General features: G+C 33.8%; 1 protein-coding gene across 9 annotated transcripts in view; it reads right to left on the reverse strand.

Moving 5' to 3' along the window:
• The window catches only part of TBCK (TBC1 domain containing kinase), a 267,698-nt gene that overhangs the window by 116,771 nt on the left and 132,842 nt on the right, over positions 1-18,085 (reverse strand). For 7 of the 9 annotated variants that reach the window (XM_024245819.3, XM_024245820.3, XM_054554234.2 and 4 more), the window contains one exon: positions 12,572-12,747. In XM_024245819.3, coding sequence (XP_024101587.1) covers positions 12,572-12,747 — 176 coding nt within the window. Of the gene's footprint in view, positions 1-7,956; positions 8,117-12,571; positions 12,748-18,085 lie in introns of those variants that run through there. The other 2 variants (XM_063723559.1, XM_054554235.2) reach the window with 1 other exon arrangement.

Below are 18,085 nucleotides of genomic sequence, written 5' to 3' on the forward strand. Positions count from 1 at the left end.
CAAAAATGAAGCTACTAACCTAAATGAAGTAGATAAGTTCTTAGAAACACAAAGCTTACCAAGACTAAAATCATAAAGAGATAGAAAATCTAACTAGATCTAGTACTAGCAGGGAAATTGAATCAGTAATAAAAAATCTCCTAAGAAAGAAAAGTCCTAGATCTGATGGCTTAACTGGTGAATTCTACCAAATATCTAAAGAACACAAATCCTTCTCAAACTTTTCTAAAAAGCTGAAGAGGGTGGAATACTTCCTAACTCATTATGTAAGGCCAGCATTACCCTGATTCCAAAGCCATACAAAGACACTGCAAAAAGGGAGTACTAAAGACAAATGTCCCTTATGAATATTGAAACAACAATCTTCAACAAAATAGTAGCAAACCGAATTAAAAAGCATATTAAAATTATGCAGCATGATCAATTGGGATTTATTCCTAGAATGCAAGGATGTTTCACCACAGGAAAATTAATCCATATGATACACTACATTAACAGAATGGAGAAAAAAAAAAAAAACCAACCACATGATCATCTAAATTGATGCCAAAAAAAGAACAAAATCAAACACTGTTTCATGATAAAAACATCTAATCACTAGGAATAGAAGGAAACTTCCTCAACACAATAAAAGTCATATATGAAAAACCCACAGAAAACATGCTCAGTGGTGGAAGGCTGAGAGCTTTTCCTCTGACATAATGAATAAACAAGGATGCCTGCTTTTGCGATGTATTTTCAACATAGTACTGGAAGTCCTAGCTGGAGAAATTAGGCAAGAAAAAGAAAAGTCATCCATTGAAAAGTAAGAAGTAAATGATCTGTTTGCAGATGATGTGATCTTGTATCTAAAAAATACCCTAAAGATTACACAAAACACTGTTAGAACTAATAATGGAATTCAACAAAGTAGCAGGATACAGAAAAAAACAGACAAAAATCTGTTGTATTTCTATATACTAACAATGAACAATCAGAAAAGGAATTAATGAAGACAATTTGATTTACAATAGTATCAAAAGGAATAAAATACTTAAGAATTAACCAGGGAGGGGAGAGACTTGTGCAATGAAAACAACAAAAGAATGCTGAAAGAAATTTAGAAAGACATAAATAAATGAAAACACAAGCCACATTTGTGGATTGAAAGATATAATATTGTTAAGATATCAATACTACTCAAAGCCACCTACAGATTCAACACATCCTTATCAAAATACCAATGATGTTTTTAGTAGAAATAGAAAAACCTATCCCAAAATTCATATGGAATCTCAAGAGACCTAAAATAGACAAAACAATTTTGAAAAAAAAGAACAAAGCCAGAAGACTCAGACTTCCTGATTTCAAAATTTATTTCAAAACTATTGTAATGAAAACAGTATGATACTGGCATAAAGGCAGACAGACATATAGACCAATAGACTAGAGCCAGAAATAAACCCTCCTATATATGGTCAAATAAGTTCTGAGAAGGATGGTTAAGGCCATTCAGTGGGGTAAAGGACAGTCTTTTCAGCAGATGTTTCTGGAAAAACTGAATATCCCCATGCAAAAGAATGAAGCTGAATTCTCACCTAATAACATATACAAAAATTAAATCAAAATAAATCAAAGACTTAAATGTATGGCCAAAAACTTTAAGACTCTTAGAAGAAAACATAGAGCAAAAGCTTCATGATACTGGAGTTGGCACTTGATTTCTAGGAGATGACACCAAAGCCCAAGGTGACAGAGAAAAAATAGTCAAATTGAACTTTGTGAAACAAAATATTTTGTGCATCAAAAGACACTCAACAGAGTAAAATGGCAACCTACAGAATGAAATAAAATATTTGCAAATCATATACTTAATATGAGAATAATATCGAGAATATAAAGAGAACTTCTAAAACTCAACAAAAAAAGAAACAACTCAAAAGGCCTTGAATAGGGCATTTCTCCAGAGAAGATATACAAATGGCTAAGAAGTACATGAAAAGATGCTCACTATCACTAATCATTAGGGAAATATAAATCAAAACTACAATGAGATTCCAATTCACATTTATTATTCAAAAAAAAGAAGAAGAAGAAAAAAAATCAAAATAGAAGATTGTTCGCAAGTTTGAGAAGAAACTGAAACCAACCCTTGCACACTGTTGGTAAAAATGTAAACTAATACAGCTGCTATAGAAAACAGTATGGCAGTTCCTCAAAAAACTAAACATAGATAACACATGATCCTGAAATTCCACTTTTGGATATATGCCAAAAGGAACTGAAACCAGAATCTTGAAGAGATATTTATACACCCATGTTCATAGCAGCATTGTTTACAATCGCTAAAATGTGGGAGTAACCCAAGTGTCCACTGATGAATGAATGGATAAACAAAATGTGGTATATATACAAAATGGGTATTATTTAGCCTTAAGAAGAAAAAAAAATCTGACCAAAACTATATGATTCCAACTCCATGAGGTACTTAGAGTAGTCAAAATCAGAGACAGAAGTAGAATGGTGGTTGTGGAGAGGAGGGGAGAATAAGGAATTACTATGGAATGGGTACAGAGTTGCAGTTTTACAAGATGAAAAGAGTTATGGAGATAGATGGTGGTGATGGTTGCACAATATTACGAATGTATTTAATACCACTGAACTGTACACTTAAAATGGTTAAGGTGGTAAATTTTATGTTATGTGTATTTTTATCACAATAAAAAAATTAGAAAAGATCCCTACAAATACACATAAATGCATATATGTTTAACTTAAAAGGGTTTGTATATATTCAGAAACCTATATAAACTATATTAGAGCAACCAGTATTAGAATTCATGGAGAACAAGCTAAAAACATAAAGGCTCAGGGCCTATCCTTTAAACAAGAGGGGCCTCATTTTTTCTTAGCTTTCCTGGAGAGGCTAATATACATCAACATTTGCAAAATACTGTTTTATAAATGATTGTGCAGAGAGACCAAGGAGTGAGGGTCAGGGCAGAAAGAAAGAAGTAAAAGGAAATAGGAGAAAGTGTCTGACCCAGTTCAATAATTGTAATCTGTTGTAAACTGAGGAGACATTATTAGCTCAGCTATTTGCATTTGAGATATACAAATAATATTAAGTATTACTACCATGATAACACTTCTGTACCAAGGAATGGTTTGCAGCTTGTTAACCAGAATTAGGGGGGGGTGTGTGTGTGTGTGTGTGCATGTGTGTATGTGTGTGTGTGTACATAAGACTTTCAAGACATATTGCTAAGCAAAAAAAGAGAGAAGAGAAGTTTGGGCTGGAGCTAATAACCGGAAGCCATGGTAACTGTATGATGCAAATATGAAACATGAAACAACACAAATGCTATGATTCCATTTATTTAAAAGTTAGATTACATGTTTCCATCCCAGCCACTCCCAAATCTCATGTCCTCACATTTCAAACCACAGTCACGCCTTTTCTACAGTCTCCCAAAGCCTTATTTCAGGATTAACTCAAAAGTCCACAGTCCAAAGTCTCATCTGAGACAAGGCAAGTCTCTTCTACCTATGAGACTGTAAAATCAAAAGCAAGTTAGTTACTTCCTAGATACAACGGGGGTACAGGCAATAGAAAAATATACCCATTCCAAATGGGAGAAATTGGCCAAAACAAAGGGGCTACAGGCCTCATGCAAGTCCAAAATTCAGCAGGGTAGCCAAATCTTAAAGCTCCAAAATGATCTCCCTCGACTTCATGTCACACATCCAGGTCACGCTGATGCAAGAGGTGGGCACCCATGGCCTTGGGCAGCTCCACCTCTGTGGCTTTGCAAGATATAGCCCCGCTTTCCACTGCTTTCATAGGATGGTGTTGACTGTCTGCAGCTTTTCCAGATGCATAGTGCAAGCTGTTGATGGATCTACCATTCTGGGGTCTGAAAGATGGTGGCCCTCTTCTCATCGCTCCACTAGGCAGTGGACTCTATGTGGGAGTCTGTGTGGAAGACAGTGGTGACTCTGTGTGGGAGTTCTGACCCATTTCCCTTCAGCACTGCCCTAGCAGAGGTTCTTCATTAGAGCTCTGCCTCTCCAGCAAAATTCTGCCTGGATATCCAGGCATTTCCATACATCCTCTGAAATCTAGGTGAAGGTTCTCAAACCTTGATTCTTGACTTCTATGCACCAACAGGCCAAACACCATGTGGGAAACTGCAAAGCTTAGGGTTTACACCCTTAGAAGCAAGGGTCTGAGCTGTGCCTTGCCCTCTTTTAGCCACAGCTGAAGCTGAAGTCACTGGGACACAGGGGACCATGTTCTGACACTGCACAGAGTAGCAGCAGCCTAGGAAACCATTTTTCTGTCCTAGGCCTCCAGGCCCATGATGGGAGAGGCTGCTGTGAAGGTCTCTGACATGCCCTGGAGACATTTTCCCCATTATTTTGGTGATTAGCATTTGGCTCCTCATTACTTATGCAAATGTCTGCAGCTGGCTTGAATTTCTCCTCAGGAAATGGTTTTTCTTTTCTTCACATCATCAGGCTGCAAATTTTCCAAACTTTTATGGTCTGCTTCCTCTTGGACACTTTGCCACTTGGAAATTTCTTCTGCCAGATACCCTAAATCATCTCTCTCAAGTTCGAAGTTCCACATATCTCTAGGGCAGAGGCAAAATGCTGCCAGTCTCTTTGCTAAGGCATAGCAAGCGTGACCTTTACTCCAGTTCCCAAAAAGTTCCTCATCTCCATCTGAGACCATCTCAGCCTGGACTTCATCGTCCATATCACTATCAGCATTTCGGTCAAAACCATTCAATAAGTCTCTAGGGAGTTCCAAATTTTCCCACATCTGCCTGTCTTCTGAGTATTCCAAGTCTCTAGGAAGCTCCAAATTTTCCCACATTTTCATGTCTTCTGAGCCCTCCAAACTGTTCCAACCTCTGCCTGTTATCCAGTTCCAAAATCACTTCCACATTTTCGGTATCCTTACAGCAGCACCCAACTGTACCAGTACCTACTTAATATATTAGTTTGTTCTCATACTGCTAATAAGGACAAACCCCAAACTGGGTAATTTATAAAGGAAAGAGGTTTCACAGTTCAGCAATGCTTGGCAGGCTTCAGGAAACTTACAATCATGGTAGAATGGGGAGCAGACATGTCCTTCTTTACTTGGTGGCAAGAAAGAGAATGAGAGCCAAGCAAACGAGGAAGTCCATTAGAAAACCAACAGATCTTACGAGAACTCACTCACTATTACGAGAACTGTATGGGGGAAACTGCCCCTATTATTCAATTACTCCACCTGGTCCTGCCCTTAACACATGAGAATTACATACAACTCAAGATCAGACTTTGGGTGGGAACAGAGTCAAACCATATCGATCTCTGTCCAGGAATTTGTTTGCCTTTCTCCTTCTCTACACTTGGAATATAGAGAGAAAAATTCATATTTTAATCCAGTAAATCAAGGTCTTTTGATATCCTATTCCCAAATCCAACTATCCCTTATTTTCTAATGTTGGATTATTATTATTATTATTTGCTTATTTTTTGGGCCAATGGTAGAATAAGATTATACATTACCATGGAAAAACAAATCTCAAAAGATATTATTTTCTATAAAATGTCTTCTACTTAACTTCTAGAGGGCTGATACATTTTATTCTTATATGTAGCTGCCAGGGTTTCTAGTCTTCATCTTTCACTAAAATTGTGCCTATCATAATAGCTCCAAAATTGCCTACAGAACATTAGATAATGGCAGAAGAATGGAACCAGTAAAAAGAACAGATGCAAAGCTAACCTTTTTGTTTTCAATGCATCTATTGCTCTAAATAATTTCAGCAGACAGTGTTTAGTTCTCCTTTAGGTTAACATTTTACTCTCAATATATTAGCAAAAAAAGATAGATAATTGTACTTTTCCTTATACTTACTGTAAAAAAGATTTCTTCTTATTTAAGAATAGGTATGCAGCTGATTGCATGAGTATATGTTAATGTATCTTCTAGAGAAATAGAGAAAAATTAAAAAAATGCTTGAAAAGCCAAGTGTACAGTAGGATATGATATATATTAATATATATGTTCCAATAAATAAGAGTGAAAAACATTTACAGTACTGATCAAATGGCAATTTATAAGTTAACTTGTATTAAGTAAGGTATCTGAGTCTCTTTACATCTAAAATGGGGATCAAACATCTCAGAGATTTGTTTAGGGGCAGATAAAAATAATGTATCTGGGTACCTGAAAATCATAAAGCACTGTGGTGTTATTTTTAAACTGTTCAAAATCTAAAAGGTAGTGTTGTTATTACTGAGATGAAACTTTGTAGACTGGCATTTATATTTGAATTTTGTAAACTATTTGAACCAAAAGTATAAAAATGTGCTTTAAATAAGATTTTATCTACAGTAAACTCATGTTTAATCTACACTGAAAGCATACCTTATAAACTGAAGGTAATGCAATAAATGCTATCATTTTTATGGTAATAGTATATACAAGCAGTTAGCATTATATAAATAAAAAAATTAATTTATTTAATAAAATCTTGGGTTAGTATATGTATTCATAATGAAGTATTAAAAAGAACTTAACAATAATTATTGCTTATTTACATATTGCATGTAAGTAATACCAGTCATAAATATGTGATTAAAATTTAACAAAGAAATAGATTTTAAAAAATCAAAGATTAAGTAGAGATTTTTCCAAAATACATTCTGTTCAAAAACATTCAATTAACCAAGATTACATATCTTTACTTATTATTTTCTTCAATTAATAAACTTCAGTCAGAATTCTCAAGCAGTTTTAGCTATTTAAGAGAAAACTGATGGGAAAGACTTTGGCACTAGATGAAATAATTATTTTGGCAATTCTTTAGTTTAGGGATGAAAATAGTATTAAAACTAAGAAGTAAAGGTCAAAGTAAATTTTAAACTGAACTTACTGAGGTAAAACTGCCAGAAAGATTTCTTCTTTGAAAAGTCAGCCTCCCTAATCCTTAATCTCCACACTGTTTTTATAGTGGTTTCTAAATGTAAAGTGATAGTAATGAGCTAACATAGCTGTGGAAAAACAGAATACTAGAACATCATGTCCTTTGTACAGATAATTTAGATATAGAAGACTGTCATAAAGTTCTTGGGCAAACTGCAAAGTAAAAAAGATTAACTGTTAATTACTAAACATGTAATAATGATGTTTTACTCTTTTGGAGTGCTTATTAGGTACTAGACACTGAATTAGGAGCTTTACATATATCATTCTTAAAGTAACCCTGCCAGGGTGGTATTATTTTAAGTATGCTAACGATTACAAATATGGAACTAGAGAGGTTATGTGAATTATTCAAGATTATATGAAGAAAAAGGAACAGGGTTGAAATTTGAAACCACGTCCATATAACAGGAAAGTTCATGCTTTTTCTATTATAAAATTCTGCTTCAGGGAATAAATACAATAGATGCATGCAGAAATGAAAGTAAAATTGATTTTTCTTCTAATATCCACTTTTAAACTTCCATTCTACTAGTAATAGAGTACAATTTATCTCAATTTATAAAAGCCGCTTTTAAAATCTGTTTTTGACTCAGACATAAGAATATATAATATGAACCTGCATTCTGATTTTGCTAATTTTAATAAATATTCTTTTTACAGCATGCATACATTATTTTTGTATCTGCTTTCTATTATACTAACACATTTGAACCTTCAAATAAACAATATTAAAAATGTAGACATTTCAGATAAAAAAGAACAAAAATTTAAAATATTTTATGTACAGAATTCTATAAACATAAAAAATTAAAATAGGTACTTTAAGAAAAAATTTTGAGAAAATAAACATGTTAACTGAATAGAAATACTTTTCAAACAACATGAACTTACAGAAGCGGTTTTTCAGACAAGTTTCCTCAATTTATATAAAAGAGGTAATTCCTTTTATAGAAAATGATTAAATAGCAGGCAAAAGGAGAAATAAATTAAATTTAAAAAATAATTTCAACTTTTATTTTAGATTTAGGAGTACATGTGCAGGTTTGTCACAAGGGTATATTGTGTGATGCTGAGGTTTAGGGTGATTCCTGTCAGCCAGGTAGTGAGCACAGTACCCAACAGGTAATATAATCTTAAGACCAAAGCCTGACAAGGACAAAAAGGAAAAGAAAATTATAGACTTATCTAATCTATAAACATAGGTGCATAAATTTTTTAAAAAACTAGCAAATCAAATATAGCCAGTATGTCTTTTTGTTAGTGACCAGGTAGACTTTATCTCAGGAATGTAATGACCATTAAATATAAGAAACTGTAATAATATAATACATTGTCACAATAAAAGATGAAATAATCCCAAATTAATAAAAATAAGCATTTGATAAAGTTTAACATTCATGATAAACACTCAAATACAAAAAAGATGGGACAATAATTGTCTCAACAAAGAGTATAAAAAACATCAAACTTAATGATGAAATTAGAAGCATTTTCATTAAATTCAGGAACAAGTAAGTCTACCTACTCTTAAACTAAAGGTTCTGTCCAAAGCAATAGACAGTAAACAATTGGAAATATAATAAATGGAAAGAAAGAGATAAACTTATTCATATATATAGGGGTGTGTGTGTGTGTATTATATACACACTGTATATATATATATAGAGAGAGAGAGAACTATATATATATAGAACTGTATAATATATAACTGTATATATATATATACAGTTGAATTAGCTACAAACTATTAGACTTAGAGACTCAATACCAATATACTTAGACACTAAACAAAACACCTTTAATGAACACATAGGTCAAAATATTAAGTAAATGGAAATGAAAAGACAACATCAAAATTTGTGGAATGCATCAAAAACAATGCTCAGAGGAAAATGTGTAGCTTTGAATGTATATATTAGAAATAAGGGAAGTTCTAAAATCAATGATGTAAGCTTCCACCTTAGAAAACTAGAAAAAGAACGGCAAATTAAATTCAAAGTCAGTAGAAGAAAAATAAAAATCAGAGCAGAAATCAATGAAACTGAAAACAGTAAATCAAAGTAAAAGAGATCAATGACACCAAAAGCTGGCTCCTTGCAAAGATGAGTAAAATCAATAAGCCTTTAGTCAGCTAAGAAAAAAGAGAGAGATTATTCAAATTACAAATAGCAGAAATGAAAGAGGAGATCTCAGTACAGATTCCATAGACATTAAAATGATAACAAAGGAATACTATGAACCATTCTATGCCCATAAATTTGATAGCCTGGATAAAATGGCTTGAAAGACACAATATGACAAAACTTATATGAGAAGAATTAGACAATCTGAATAGGCCTGCATCTATTAAAGAAATTCAATCAATAATTAAGAACATTTCCAAACAGAAAGTATCAGACCCAGATGAATTCACTGGTAAATTCTATTAAAGACTGAAGGAAGAAATTATGCCAACTATCTACAATTTCTTTGAGAGGACAGAAGCAAAATGAACATGTCCTAACTCATTCTATGAGGCCAGTATTACCCCAAATACTAAAACTAGACAAAGACATTACAAGAAAACAGTATCTCTCATGAACATAGATACCAAAATCCTCAACAAAATATTATCAAAGTGAAATCCAACAATGTATAAAACAAATTATATACCATGAACAAGTGGAATTTATCCCAGGCATGCAAGGCTGTTTTAACATATGAAAATTAATTAATGTAATTCATTGCACCAACAAGCTAAAGAAGAAAATTCACATGATCATACAAATAGATACAGGAAATACATTCTACAAAATCCAACATGCATTCATGATAAAAAATCTCTCGGCAAATTGGGAATAAAAGAGAACTTACTCAACTTGTAAAAAACATCTACAAAAACCTACAGCTCACACAATACTTTCTGGTGAGACCCTAGAAGCTTTCCTGCTAAGACCAGGAACAAGGCAAGGATGTCCTCTCACCATTTCTTTTTAACATTATATTAGATGTCGTATCTAATGCAATAACACAAAGAAAATAGGAGGTGTACTAATTGGCAAGGAGGAAATAAAACTGTCCATTTTTCAAATAATGGGATCATATATGTAGAAAATCTGAAGGAACTGAGCAAAAAACTGGAGCTAATAAGTAACTACAGCAAGGTAGCAGGACTCGAAGTTAATATAAAAGGTCAAACGCTTTCCTGTATACCCGCAATGTACAAATGGAATTTGAAATAAAAAATAATACCATTTACATCAGCATTCCTCAAAATCAAATACTTAGATATAAGTCTAACAATATACATATAAGATCTAAATGAGAAAAACTATAAAAATCTGATGAAAGAAATCCAACAACTAGATAAATGAAAAAATATTCCATTTCCTGGATAGGAGACTGAATAAAGGTTGAATATCTCTAGTTCCAAAATCCATAATCCAAAATGTTCCAGAATCAGAAACATTCTGAGTACCAAGATGACAGTCAAAGGAAATGCTCATTGGAGCAATCTGGATTTTGTATTTTTGGATTAGGAATGCTCAATCAGTAAGCATAATGCAAATATTCCAAAATCAGAACAAATAAAATATCTGAAGCATTTTTGGTCCCAAGCATCTTTGAAAAGAGATAATCAACCTGTATTGTCAAGAGTTCTTCCCAAATTGATATGTAGATTCAATGTAATCCCAATCAAAATAGCAGCAAGTTATTTTGTAGGTATCAACAAACGAATTTTAAAGTTTATTTGGAAACAAAGGCTCAGAATAACGAACACAGTATTAAAAAGAACAGAGTTGGAGGACTGACACTTCTGAGCTTCAAGCAAATTATAAATCAAAACAGCATAGTACTGGCAAAAGAACAGATAAATAGATCAATGAAAAAGAATAGAGAGTTCAGAAATCAACCCACATAAATACAACCAACTAATCTGTGAAAGGAACAAAGGCAATAAAATGGAGAAGTCAGTCTTTTTAACAAATGATTTTCTGCTATAAAGAGGATACAATTCAAAATTTGTAACAAAGAAACTATTAAATAAGTTTGTATTTAGAACTGCTGAACTTCAAAGTTTCAAGCTATCTTACAGGTCATCTAGAACGGTGTTCCTCAACTTTTTTGGCACCAGGGACTGTCTTCATGGAAGACAATTTTTCCATGGACCCAGGATGTGGCAGATGGTTTTGGGATGATTCAAGCATATTACATTTATTGTGTACTTTATTTCTATTATTATTACATTGTAATATATAATGAAATAATTACATGACTCTTCATAATGTACAATCAGTGGGAGCCCTGAGCTTGTTTTCCTGCTACTTAATGGTTCCATCTGGGGGTGATGGGAGATAGTGACAGATCATCAGGCATTAGATTCTCATAAGGCATGTGCAACCTAGATCCCTCACATGCACAGTTCACAAGAGGATTTGTGCTCCTATGAGACTGTAATGCTGCTGCTAATCTGACAGGAAGCGGCGCTCAGGTGGTAATATGAGTAATGCAGAGTGGCCATAAATACAGATAAAGCTTTGCTGGCTTGCCTGCCACTCACCTCCTGCTGTATGGCCTGGTTCCTGTGACTGGTATCAGTCTGTGGCCTGGGGGTTGGGGATCCCTGATCTAGAACAACATTTACCATTTACTGACAAATGAGTTCTCTCACCAAAATTCATTACATGGAAATATCTTCAGTTGAATATTTCTAGTATTTGAGAATTTACTTTCTTCTGGGCAGGCAGAAGACAACTACTACTTTTGGAAAACTATAATGCAAATATTTATTTATAAGTGTGGGTTCTTATTCTTTTCTCTCTCAGGATATTTTAGAAATGTCTTATAATCTTTCATATATATATTCATTTAGCTGTTTCCCTCTCTATCATCTATATATCTAGAGGCAGAGATTATAATTATCAAAATTGCTCTGTATTCAATCATAAGCAGGGTCATGTTTATAAGTGACCTTAATATAATTTGATTGTGATGGAAATATGTGAACAAATGAATGTACTCATATATTTGGGGACATAAATAAAATCACAGAAAGTGCCATATCTGAAAAGCAATACATACATATTAACTGAAATTCAATTTCATGGAAATAATTATGATACTATGATAATATTAGAATATTCGAAATGTATGAATTATTATAACTGAAAGCTTTGTTGACCATATTTATAAACTGTGTTTAATAAGAATGATAATGCTGAAACACCTACATGGCATAGTTTTAAAAATGCTGTTTCTTCTGTCAACCAACAATAAGTTCCTGGTCTATTAACAACTCTTTTTCTATTTTTTTAATTCTTTCTTTGCTTCTGTAATCTCTCACTATATAACCAATTGATATATAAACAGATACTACAAATGCATACAAAAAAAGCAAAACTTGCTACCTGGAGGAGTATGTCAAAATAATCTTCCTAACTCTATAACCAAATAGATATAATGGTTTTCTGGAATATTTCTATGAATCAAATCATGTGTTAGAAAATATCTACATTAAAAGGACATAAATGACACCATTAAGAACAATAAAGATACTAGTGTATATTAATTTGAACATCCATCTCCTTTTAGAGTTTGTAAACTAAATCCGCAAATACATACCAGATCTGTCTTTGGAGGATCCGGACACTCAGCAGAGAAATAAGGTGCCGAACTTCTGACTCCACTGCTGTCAGAAGTTGGCTTTGGAGGTTGAGCATGCTGTCTGTAAGTAGCACTTTTAGGAGTCCAACAAAACAGGTTGATAGATTCTCTCACACAGCGTTCAATGTCAATTTCTAGATAGAAATGTTTTAAAAAAGCAAATGTATAGAATTTAGATTGCTCTTTTATTGTAATAAACACCATCTCTCCTAAGTGAATATATCTAAATATGGCTAAGATGATAAGTTATTAGAAAAAATGTCAGTAAAAAAACAACGTAGCTATTAATCAGCATATTTATGACTGGATTGATGGAAATATTTGGTATAATTTGCTTACATATATTTGTAAATGTATCTACTTATGTTTTCATGTGTGTCTTTTACTTGGAATTATCTACATATACATATGTATATATTTCAGAGTATCATTATTTAAATACCACAGAATATAACACATCTCCTTATTTAAAAATCTGCCAAATTTATGCTGATAATGTTTCCACTTTTCCAATGTGAAACGAAAGTTGTGGGGGGAGAGTACAATTTGGGAATAGGTAGACAAAAGATTTAGGAGATGTTGATTGCTGATTCAGAATGAATTCTAGTAAAGTGAACTGACAGTTTTACTGCCATTAAATAAGATATAAAATAATTAGAAAAAAATTTTCAGAATCTCAATTCAGCATTTCTCAATTTTTTTTTTTCCTGTTTTTGAGACAGAGTCTTGTTCTGTCTCCCAGGCTGGAGTGCAGTGGCGCAATCACGGCTCACTGCAACCTTGGCCTCCCAGGTTCAAGCAATTCTCGTGCCTCAGCCTCCCTAGAAGCTGGGATTACAGGCCTATGCCACAACGCCTGGCTAATTTTTTGTATTTTTAGTAGACATGGGGTTTCGCCATGTTGCCCAGGCTGTTCTTGAATTCCTGACCTCAGGCAATCCGCCTGCCTTGGCCTCCCAAAGTTCTAGGATTCCAGGGATCATCCACTGTGCCCAACCAGCTTTTCTCCATTCTTTAATAATTTCTTGAGTTAAATGAAGAAAGGTTTTAAAGTTAAGTTTAATCAAGTAAGGTTTAAATGCACTTGATTAAAAGATAAAATAGAAACATTTTCATATTAGATTTCCTTTTGTTTCTCATGTTTGAAATTTAAGCATCTTTAATGCAGAGGTAATATATATAGAAAGGTTACTACAACTCTATACTGTTTGTGTTTTGGATGAGACTGTATCTCTTTAGGAGGCCAACAGTCCTGATGAGAAGTTAGCCAGTCCTCTATGGCGAAAGTGGAGAGATCACAGAAAGGCGGAAAAATTCAAGAAGTTGACTGTGATGAAGGAGTTTAGCAATGACTAGTTTTTATCTTTCGATATTTCTAAAAGTAGCAAATGGCATATATTCTCATTTCCTCTGTAAAAGTACAAGTGTCAGGCTCAGGCAGGCAATGGAGAAAAAAATATTACATGTCAGAAAGTGGTAAGTTCTTTTTTTTCTCCCCCTCTTTTTGAAATAAAGGGCTTGTAAGGGGAAAAGGAAATAGGCATTAAGTAAATTCTGTGGATAGTGCATGAGTAATCATTTAGAGCTATCTGCTGTGGTAAGGTGGAGAAATCTGGAAGAGAAAAAGAAGATAACACTGACCATCTATTATGTGACAGGTATTGTACACTTTCACTTAATCCATTTAATTCTTACAATGATTTTATTAAAGACAGGTATTGTAATTCTTCTTCCCACCTTCTATTTCTGCTAAAGATAAAGAAACTAAGACACAAGGAAGCTAAGTGATTTGTTAAGTATGTTACTACGAGTAGAAGTCTGAAGTTACTATAAGGTTATAAGGCATCTTTTGTTACTTCCTAACTTAGATTTGGAATATGAAAAGATAGTCTGGTAAGACCAGTTACTCAATTAGGCATTCCTTAGGGATGTTTGCCAACTTCACATCTCATTACTTCCACGGCTACCAAAAGATGTCAGATTTCATCACCTCATATGCTATTCCTAATATAAAAACTATAAAACAGAGTGAAACAAGCTTTGAGGCATGGGCCTATTTATTTGGGCAATGGATAATATAGTGAAGCTCTATAACAATATCAACTTGTTATTTCACAAAGAAAATACAAACACAAGCTAGAAGAAAAATCAAAGTTTAAGACAGGTTTCTCCAGCCTGTTTAAGAAAAAAGAGATACCGCAATTCATTTTAGAAAACTTTCAATTCAAATAGTTAAGATAAAAATTTGGCAGCTAATGAGAGAAAATACTCAACCATCTAAAGTGTGTCTACTTAACACAGATTAATTTCCAAAGGAAAGGGTTTCAGTCCATAGATTTTGTGTTTGCAGGGCTCAAATCAATTTGACACATCTGTCACCAGCAAAATTTAAAGTTAAGTCAGTGATCTAGAGCAAAGGTTGTAGCACAGTCCTTCAATCACTGGCATTGGAAAGTCATTTGTATCTGCTTGCAAGACATCCCATCGACACCATAAAAGGTTTACAGTGAATCTTGATGATGTACTGGCATCCATCCCGATTCTACCCTGATTGTTAGTTCTAACAGATATCTCATTTTCCATTTCACTTGACTCATGTCACCTCTCATCTCAAAATCCTTCCAGAGCACATTATCATAATCAAAATATAATGCAAAAATACTTTGTGAACTGTACATTAAAATGCACAATTACTCCTACAAAGTAATCTCTCATTACATGGCACTACTGTTTTTTAACCTTGCATTATAATTATTGAGACACTGCATTGTGAATAAAACATGGATTATGGTTCCCCAGGTTTGAATTAAAGCTCCATGAGGTATTTTGCAACTCTGGGTAAAATAACTTCTCTAAATCTATTAATTTCTTCATTGGCACCCATTAGTATTAGATCTTTCAGAAATACTGAACTATTTTCAATATGATAAACACAACCATTTGGGCAAGGATAGATGGAAGAGACAGCTTTCCTGAGCCTGCTCTTCTCTCACTTTAATGGCTATGAATTGCTTCTGAAATTTATTGCATAGCTATTGCCCTGGAACTTCTCTTTACTATTATCCAATTCTCTTAGGCTCTCCCCTATATTTGATTCCTAACTTTTTGGGTAAGACATTATTTACCACTGTTTCATATTTACTTCTCATTTTGATGAAACACATTATCCAGCAGCTACAAAGAAAGAGTACACAGGAGGTAAACTATTTAAAAACCTTCAATGAATATCATTAATCTGCCCTTGACCTATAGTTTGACCAGGTATAGCATTCTAGGGTTGAATTTTTTCCTTCTGAGTTATTAAAGGTAGAGCTCCAATGTCTGCTGCTGAGAAGTCTGATAAAATTCTGATTTAGGATTATTTGTACATGATTTTCTGTTTTTCTGTTAACTTTTAGGATCCCTGTATTATGAAATTTCATGGTGATATACTTACGCATATACTTCATTGTGCTGGGCATTTGGTGGATCCCTGAGTAGTCCTTCAGTTACACAAAAAGTATGTTTTTGATGTTTATGATAATTTGTTTCTTTTTAAATCTTCTATTCTATAATGAAGAATCTTGAACTTCCTGAATTTAATTTCTAATAATTTTGTCTTTTTGTTCTTACTTTCCATGTGTATTTTTGTTTCATACTCTGTGAGATTTCCTAAATTTTACCATCTTACATTTTCATCACAAACGTCATTGCATTTCTATATCAATTTCAATTTCCAGGCCAGGCACGGTGGCTCATGCCTGTAATCCTAGCACATTGGGAGGCCAAGGCAGGAGGATCACTTGAGGCCAGGAGTTTGAGACCAGCCTGGCCAACATGGTGAAACCCTGTCTCTACTAAACAAAAATACAAAAATTAGCCGAATGTGGGGGAGTGCACCTGTAATCCCAGCTACTCAGGAGGCTGAGACATGAGAATTGCTTGAACCTGGGAGGCGAAGGCTGCAGCGAGCAGTGATCACGCCTGTATCATGCCTGTACTCCAGCCTGGCTGCAGAGCAAGACTCTCTCAGAAAAAAAAATCAACTTCCAGATTTTCAACAATTTTCATTGTTATATTTAAAAGTTCTGTTTTTTCATAGTTAATTTTCTCACAGTTATCTTTCTGAATATATTATTTTTTCAGTTTGTACTGTTCTGTATCTTAACTGGAAGCTTTCCTCAGAGATTTTGTGATCTTTGATTCTATATATTTACAAGAACAGCACCAAAAATCAGATTGGAATTTTTTTTTTTTTTTTTTTAAATGTGGGCAGGGCTTGGTGACTGGTGGATTAACTATAAGGTAATTTGGGGACATGGTTATTTTGCTAGAAGACTCCTAAGTAAGATATTTCTCCTTCTGAGAACATTGAGTTTTTCCAGATAATTCCCTGATCTTCTAAGCTCATCTTTGCCAGCCTTCCCAGATATGACCATGGGAGGGGCCTGTATAACTACATACATTCACTCACTCCTGCTCTCTGCTATGCCTATTGGCTCTGAGTCTCAAGACTCTGTAACTCTACTACTCCAAAGAATGCCTCTCCATATTTACCATTAAAATGGTCACTTTTGTAAAATTTGACAAAGTAAAAATATTTCAACCACAACAATGAAGAATGCTGCCTCTTTCTACACCAAATTCTCTCCATTATACTTCCTTGATATTGGGCAACATTACAGTGGCTGTGCATGCTCTACATATAACTAAGAGTAAGCTGAACATATTTACTTTGGTTTAATAGGTTATGTTTTTGTTATCTGAAGTAACTTCTGGGTATTGACAAAGATGCTCTCCTTGACCAAAGTCTAGCCAGGCTCCTTGGAGCCCTTTTTTGACTAGGGTCCATCCTTTGCCTATAAAGACTTGAACAAAACATGAAGATGGCTTGGTTTTTCTACTTTACTGTTATTTTTCAATTAATACAAAAAATTGTACATAGTTTATGTATTAATTATGGAATACATGTGATATTCTGCTATATGCATACAATGCATAATGATCAAAACAGGGTAATCAGAACATCTAACAATTCAAATATTTATTTTCTTGTGTTGAGAACATTTCAAATCTAGCTATTTTGAAATATATAACAAATTATTGTTAACTATAGTCATCCTACTGTGCTATCTATTGAACAATAGAGCTTATTCCTTCAGTCTAACTGTATTTTGTATCCATTAACCAACCTCTCTTCATCCCCATCCCCCAGCCCATTCTTCTCAGCCTCTAGCAACTATCAATCTACTCTCAACCTCTATTTAGTTTCCCACGTACGAGTGAGAATATGTGATACTGTGAATATGAGATAGTCTTTCTGTGCCTGGCTTATTTCACTTAATGTGATGACCTCCAGTTACATCCATGTTGTTGCAAATGACAGGATTTCATTGCCTTTTATCGCTGAATGGTAATTCATTGTGTTTTTATGTATGTTTTCTTTATTCATTCATTCATTAATAGACACTTAGGTTGATTCTGTATGTTGGC

The sequence above is a fragment of the Pongo abelii genome, chromosome 3 (genome assembly GCF_028885655.2).
Source record: "Pongo abelii isolate AG06213 chromosome 3, NHGRI_mPonAbe1-v2.0_pri, whole genome shotgun sequence".
Classification (NCBI taxonomy): domain Eukaryota; kingdom Metazoa; phylum Chordata; class Mammalia; order Primates; family Hominidae; genus Pongo; species Pongo abelii.